Source organism: Atta cephalotes, assembly GCF_000143395.1.
Source record: "Atta cephalotes unplaced genomic scaffold scaffold00001, whole genome shotgun sequence".
Classification (NCBI taxonomy): domain Eukaryota; kingdom Metazoa; phylum Arthropoda; class Insecta; order Hymenoptera; family Formicidae; genus Atta; species Atta cephalotes.
Window position 1 is genome coordinate 12,125,169 of NW_012130065.1, and position 8,359 is coordinate 12,133,527.

The 8,359-nt window shown below is 31.8% G+C and overlaps 1 protein-coding gene across 1 annotated transcript in view; it reads left to right on the top strand.

The window, feature by feature from the left end:
• Window positions 1-8,359, top strand: part of LOC105627166 (dipeptidase 1) — an 88,694-nt gene that overhangs the window by 47,376 nt on the left and 32,959 nt on the right. The window contains exon 5 of the mRNA XM_012208456.1: window positions 4,311-4,380. Coding sequence (XP_012063846.1) covers window positions 4,311-4,380 — 70 coding nt within the window. The remainder of the gene's footprint in view (window positions 1-4,310; window positions 4,381-8,359) is intronic.

An 8,359-nucleotide genomic window follows, 5' to 3' on the forward strand; every position in this document is an offset into this window, starting at 1 on the left:
TATATATATATATATTTTATAGAACTTACAGTTAATATTACTAATTAATATTATTAACGTTATAGCACAATAGCTAGGACTGAATTTGCTGTGGAAGCAAATTTGATATTTAAATTTCAAGGCTTCAATGATTCGAAGTTTCGGCATTAACTTTCTTCGAAGATCAAAAAATCAAAATTATAAAATTATTAATGTAATATAATTAATAATGAATATATATATTTTTTTGATAAAAAATATATTTGTGAATATATAAATATATTTACGAACAAATATATTTATGTATTACAAATATATTTCCATTTTTTTCTATTCAAATATATTTTTCGAAGCTTCAAAGCTTCAAAGCTAACTTCAAAGCTAGTTTCGAAGGCACCTTAAACTTCGATAGTTTCCAAGTTAACTTTGAAGACTCAAATTCTTTCGAAGCTTCCAATCTTCAAAGTTGTCAAAAGTAACAGTCTTAAATAACAATCACAATTATGATAACATGTAATTACAGTCACAAGTACGAAAAATTTTTCAGTGTATGAATATTTGATTAATATTTGATTAATTTAATTAATGTCAAAAATGTCAATTTTCAAAAAGTATTTCTAAATTGTTGGTCTGGAATATATAATAAAAAGGGAAAAAGTTTTAATATTTTTTACGAACAAAGTTCTTCCTTAAAATTTAATTACAATGTTACTCCACCCTGATGGAGTTATCTCAGAGCAATCCTTTTCTATCGCACGTCGAGCTGTTTTGGGATAGAGAAATTATCGAACGGGAACGCGGGATTACATGAAGATCGCAGGTTGTACGGCCCAGCTGGTGCCACAGCAGACAGAGCTTCGAAATATTGCGACAAACAATGGCCGAAGCGAACGGTGAACTTTTACGAGACATCTTTTCGACAGCTGCAAGACGAAAGCGACAGAAAGCTTTTCAAACTGATATATCGCGAAGGTATCGCGCATTCCGACACGTCGTTCTTCTACGAGTGAGATGAGCTCTGATCGATCTATCCCTCCCGGTTTCGGCTTCCGATTTTATGGCATTGCGCTCTGTTTTACGATGTCACGATGAAGAATCGCTATTCTATTATAGATAAATTTTGATATGTTACCGCGTTTATGGCTGGAATGGATTTATATTTATCTTCCAAACACTCTTTTTGCCACCTCATAAAATTTTTTCAATAGAGGTTTTTATCAAAATCAACACAACCCGAATTTATGAATTTTGAAATTTTTGCATCAATTCCCTTGCAATCCAATATTGTTATTTAAAGATTATGTCCAGATTAAACTCACCAATTTCCGTAATTTATTCAATTAGGCAACATGTTCATTATACGTTTTGTTTGAAATTATCCAAATTAAGGGTAATTCACGAAGAGTAATTTAAACAAGGTACGTTTACTTAAACTGTCGCGTTTTACAACATTCTCAGTATTTCCGTGTAGAATAAAAGAGGATTTCAGGCTATTTCGTCGAATAATACTTCGTTATTACGCGACGTATAATGAGGGACACGCAAAACGGCGATCAACTCGTCCAACTCCATTCTACGAGCATATTTAATGGGATTCTAAAGTCGTTTTTTTTTACCGATTATTTTTTAAATAAATATTTTCCTAATTATTACCTTTACAGATTTAAAAATCTTTTCCATAATTAAAATATAAACGATAACATAGTTCAAATCGATTAACTTTATGTCAAAAACAAAAAAAATCAGAAAAATTATAATTTGTTTCGGCTTTTGGCATCGTTTTGTAATAATATTTGTTTTATATAAAAGTTTCGTACTTTGTAGTTTTTAGAATTAAGCTTAGATATCTAATATGAAAAATTTTTTTTAATTAGTTATAAAATTTGTATGTATAATTTGTACGTACGATATTGATGTAGTAGTATGATGATGTTTCATGTTCACGTAAATCGTAGATTCTACTGATGTCTTTCTATCAATAGATTAATTTTAACTTCTTCAAACTTGATTTTATTGGAATTATATTTAACAAAATTTTTAGTAGTATGATGTTTCATGTTCACGTAAATCGTAGATTCTACTGATGTCTTTCTATCAATAGATTAATTTTAACTTCTTCAAACTTGATTTTATTGGAATTATATTTAACAAAATTTTTTTTAATTCGTGCGCACTTTGATGAATAATTCATATTAAACAGTTAATTTTTTTTTTTAATTTTGACTATTTCTCCAACATATACTTTATTATATACATCAGATGACGTATGTAGAATTAAATAATTTCAATGGATATAATCAATGGTCTTTAAATTTGATGTACATTACGCAGAGTCTAAAAGTGTTAATCTCGGTTTAACTTGTTCTTCATCTTTTTCTAATTCTTAAAACTAAAAAAAAGGACTTAGTTGAAAGAAAATTAAAATTAAATTACATTGATAGAAACGATAGAATTAAACTATATTGGACATAAACCTGTAAAACAGACTATTCTAGAATTGCCTTAATCTGGCCTAAGAAAAATGCCACGCGAAAATATATCACATCAATAAAAATCGTCAACAATAGAAGCGTTACCGAGAGTGATTTATTTCCGCGACGGCCGTTATATTTCATGCATCCCTGCTTTGCTCATCCGTTGCTTTGCAATTAAATCTCGCATGTAACATGATAAATCCCGTCCGGATTAATGTATATTGTAGCAATATTATACGCGTCCGTCGAACAACCAGCATTTCACGATAGATAGGGCGATTACGACGCACGGTCAAACAAAAATGCAGCTGGTTGCTGCTGTCGCGCCTCTCCAGGCGAGCGACCATAAATCCGCGAAATCGCGTTTACGCAGTGCGACAGGTGCCCGATCGTTGAGTCGCACGTGATTAAGTTCGATACGGCGGAACGTTCGACGACGGCGCCGTGTACAGCTTCGAATTGGCCACTCGAACTGAACGAGAGGAAAAGCCGCGACGTTTAATGGCGCGTGTCCGCCGTCGTCGTTATCGTTTGCAATTAAATCCGGCGATGTGGCTAAAACTTGAAGCCGCGATTCCCGAATCGAATCGAAGGATAGTGTAACGCGACGGCCGATTATAGGCTCGGTTATCGATTATCGCTACCATTATTGCCACCGCATCATTGCACCATTCGTGACGGCTTTAGGGGATATGGCGCTAATGCGCACGATTGTCAGCGTGGTATTACCTCGAGTCCTCGAGCTGACGCCTAAAGCACGTCGTATGTCTCGCATATAATCCCTATCTACATAAGATATTTAACTCTCCTTCGTCTGTATATTCCGCCGACAGTTGTTATCGCGATTAGTCGCGTGCCTCAGGAGAGATGACATAACGTGATATGTGACTAAAAGACATGTGTAATGTGTACTAAAGAAAATGACTTCTAGAGAGAACATTAGGAAAATCTATTTCTCTCGGGCGTTGACAGAGAGAAACCGGTCGTTTTCTTTCGCATAAAAACCATTCAATTCAACAGGATGTAATTTACTTGCGCGTTACATCACAAAATCCAATTACCAATACATTATACTGCACAAAAATACATTGTTAATCCTATCAATGAATCATAGAGAAATGTTCGTAATTATTCCAAGATAAAACTACAAAAATTAAGGATTAAAAGGAACATTACAAATATATATATCGAGTTTTTATAAAAAAAAGATTAAATTATTATGAAATTGCACTAAACAAAATTAATTAATTAATATTTGTAAAAATATTAATTATTTAATTTAAAAATATTTAAAATATATATTAAAAATATTTGTTTAATTATAAGTAAATATTTACTAAATGTAAACATATATTTATTTGTATAAGAACTATTAATTTGATTAAACTATCATTTTTTTATTAAGTAAATATTTACTTACTATAAATAAATGTTAATATTATTTTAAAAAATATGTATGAAGATTATCTATTAACTTTTTTTTAAGTATATAAATTATTCAGCGTTCTCTTAGGCTTATTCTATTTAAAAAAAATGTAAAGAAATCGAAATAGACAGTAATAATAAGACTTAAGTTCACTTCAAACGCATTTATCGTATCTAATGAACGCTATTGTGTAATGTACATTTAATGAAGTTGCGTACTAGAATATTCCCGAGATCATTCGGAATAGAAACAAGTTAGTTGTGGTATGATTACGAACTAGTCATTGTGGCTCGCCGCGAGCTGCTGTCCTGCGAATAATACTATTGTCGTTATCGTTACGGGTGCGTGTGGAGACCTGTGATTAGAGAGAATTCTATCGCCATAACATTCACAATTGTAGCTACTGAGTTACTGACCTGTTGGTTCGTTAGGGCAGACTGCAGCACGGCGGATGAACCCGGTCAAGTGCCTCAAATCGGTGGTCTCTCGAATTTCGGCAAGGTGAGTACGATATAAAGTATTTTACAAACTTATACTATAATATACTTTGCTATTAATATAATATACTTCGAATTCTCTCATATTTACAAAGAGATTCGCTCCTTTACTTCAAAAATATAATTTAAAAAAATTAAGTTTCCCAAAAAAATGGAAAAATTATTTTTCAACTAGAAAATTATTAATTAATCAAATAATATCAAAACGAATATATTCTTAATATATTCAAATGTTATTTTTGTTATTTTTAATTTCACAATCCTTAAAAAAATCTTTCTTTTTGAATTGTGATGATTTCTTTTTAAACTACCCTTTTCTAATTATGATGATTTTTTTATGAAGTAGTTAGTTCTCTTTTGATCACTGAGGCATGGTTTTTCATTGTGATTAGACTTAACTTGATTATAGAAAAATTAAATTTTTTTAATCAAGGTCCATTACTAAGTTAATAATTTTGCAATAAGTAATTTTTAAAATTATCATACTACAAAACCATCAGTGATTAATCATAGCTAAAGAAATATAATTTTTACATTATTATCAGATTAAATGGGGTTAAAATTATTAATTTAAGTTAACCAAAAAATAAAAACCAGAACTGATAAGATAATGTTTAATTAACTCATTCATAGTAATAATTTTAAAATTACGTTTTTTTAATTGTACTTTTGAAAGAACTTTTAAATTAAAAAATAAAAATTAATATTGAATAAGAATATATTACGTAAACTGTGATAATGATGTACTGTTATTTATATATTTGTGATATTTCATTCCTTCAGAATTCTCTGTGAAGTTTATGAGATTTTGTGAGACCGCAAATGCGCATTTCGATTATGGCATCAGACACGATTTCATGAAACATGTAATATTCCTCTATAAATCTATCACTTTATAAAATTATTTTCGCAAAAATACATCTCTCTGCGTCATATACGCGATACAAAAAAAGTTACAATCAGTGCTATCAATCCTGTTTGCTATTATTTATGATGCAGCTACGCGTAAAATGGAATTGAAAAAAGAATAACGTAGGTATTCGCATATTGAAATATAATACGATTTGATTGCATTTCTTTTCGAAACAAATCTCTCGAAATTTACCGGATTAACAGCTTTAAAGTTCGATTATGGTGTCAAACAGAATTAAAACACACTTTCTGTCCGCTCTCGACTCGTTGCGATAGAATGACCGATTTTGACCGCGTCAGCCATATTCAACTGAGAGTTTAATCGTAAATCTGGTGTGCTCAGTGCGCCCCTCTTCCGCTTGTATCGACGTGTCGTCCATAAATATACGGATTTCAATGAGAATTTAAACGAAAAATGGTTTCACCAAAGTGGAACCGAAATGTTTTTGGTTCAATCGGAGATCCATCGGGAACGCGGTGATATCGGATTTATTGCTGCGGTGATTTCACCGCGGTCTGCGTATGCACAGGAAAAGCTGACGCTATAACGCAATAACAGTATCAAACCTTATGATATATACTATTTGCTCGTTGCACAACACATTTTAGTCGTAAGAACAATAAAAATAGTATTAATGCGATATGTATTAGTATCGTATTTTACACTCTGCAAATGCTGTTCATCAATGGAAAAAAGTTAAATGAAAACAGTAATTCATTTAATGTTAATTAATAGACGGAACGATTTTGATGAAGTATTTAAAAATTTAAGTAGATATAAATCAGAAAATAACTGTGTTAGACCATCAAAATAATTATGTAGAAAACTCAAACATGGTGAGCAATGCTGTAAAAAATTGTAACAACCACTTTGAGCGTCTTACGTAATTATTTTAAAAAGTCCAACAAAATTATTTTTAATATCCAATTAAATTTTTAAATACTTCAGCAAAACTACTCTTTCTGTATATATATTTTTAATTACAATCAATTTTATATAATTATATTAAGAAAAATTTTTCATTGAAATTGAATGAACTAGAAGATTCTAATATCGGTCAAAATTCTAATTTCATTAACTATTATATATAGAATTATAACAGATTCAGAAAATTTGCTCATTTTTAACCAAAATTCCAATTAATTCAACTATATAAGTTAACTATTTTTTCAGTGTAGCAAGTAATTATTTAATGTGTCTTCAATGTTTCGCAGCACTTTAAAAGTGTTTGTAAAATAAACACTAAATTTCGCGAAACTAGATTTTGAGCAACTACCGATCGAGCTGATCCTCTGAAAACTACTAAAATGGATCGAGCATGTTTCAAAGTTCTACTGCACCATTGTTCGCTTACATGACGAAGGATGGTTAGTCCAACAGATTAGTGGTCGTTTCCAAATTCACTTCAACTCCCTGATACGTCAGCTCTGTCCACTACTGTTAAAGTAGCTACTTAACTTTTAATATGTAAATTTCATCGCCCAGAAGAGCATTAGATAGATCCTCTTCATAAAGGCCAGTAATATTTTGAAAGAGATATATATTGAATAACTCGGATTTATTAAAACACTTTACAAAAGATACAAAAGAGAAAATATATTTATCTCAACGACAAGGCGTTCGACAAAATCGAATAGAGATTAAAACAGTAATAATTTTGATGAATTGTAGGGATATAATATGGCGTGTTACTTTGAGGTTAACTTTGAATACCGGTCTATTTGCAAACGATGCCGTTTCTAGGCAATCACTTAAGAACAATGCCGCCTTTCATCTTTCGAGGATATATCTTCCGCTTGTCAAACTTTAAATTTCTTGTGAAAGTGTCACGTAGAAGGGTCGTTGCGAAACTTCACGCTAGGGAATAGTCTGAGCAAAAGGGATGACACTCGACAGTCTTCATTGATTCGGATGAGCTTAGGAAACAGTAACAATAAACTTTCCTTAGCCATTTCCAAGTTAGGAAATTGCAGTAATTGATCCAGTTCCATTTGTGCCATTAATGTTGTCTCTGAGTGGCTCATTGAATTTATTTCGAAAAGCGAACTAAATTTACCGATAAATTGACATTATAGACTTGACTAGAACAATTGGAGAAAGCACTATAAGTTTCTCGAATCGTTCTTATATTTTTTATATTCTTAATTGATTTAATAACCATTTAATTTGTTCTATTTAATTTGCTCCTTTCGCGCTGATTTCCAATTAATCGATTTCTACGTAGTCTTAATCATCGTAGATGTGCCGTAACAGAAATTTTGATTGTGTTTGCGACAGTGGTATGGTTAAGTCCTTGCCGATCAAGGAGGAATTGAATTTGCACCACGGTGATGCTTCGAGCTGTTAGTTGCACGCTCAAACAGAGCTCTAAGAACTTTATCGGCGAGGAATTACCTAAGCTCTTGTTCCATTATCGATAGGACAATGTTAGCAAGGATGTTTAATCAAATCATAACGTCTGTGTTTGCTTTTCTCTCATTTCTGATTAACTTCAAAAAATTGTGCTCATATATAATATAATCATATATAATCTCGTATATATTATAATTTTATTTTTGTGCTTTGTTTTTCAATAAGTATAGTCATTTACATTTCTACAAAGCAGAATACCACTAACTGTTCTACTTGTATACTTTTCGCTTAATTTCATCTATGCCGGCATGTCTACGGCGTGTCTACTGAAATACGCGTCACTCGTTGCGAACGTCGGCGAAGGAATTTTCTCAAGTTCTTCCTGCAAGAAATGCACTTGTCAGTTCATTCATATTTTATGTGTAGAGTAAGATCGGTCTTTCCCATTGCGCTTTTATCTAACTGTACTGTCAGATATCATTCGTCCTTCAATGCGCAGCAGAAATAGAAAATAGAGAAAAAAAGAGCAAAGGTCTATAGATAATAGATAAATAAATGGAGAGGAAAAGGAAAAAAAGAAGGAGAGAGAGAGAGAGAGAGAGAGAGAGAGAGAGAGAGAGAGAGAGAGAGTAGTAGTGACGACGACGACGTACCGGTACGGGTTCGGTTTACGGTACGGACGGAACGACGACGTAGTAGTAGTAAGTACGTAGTAACG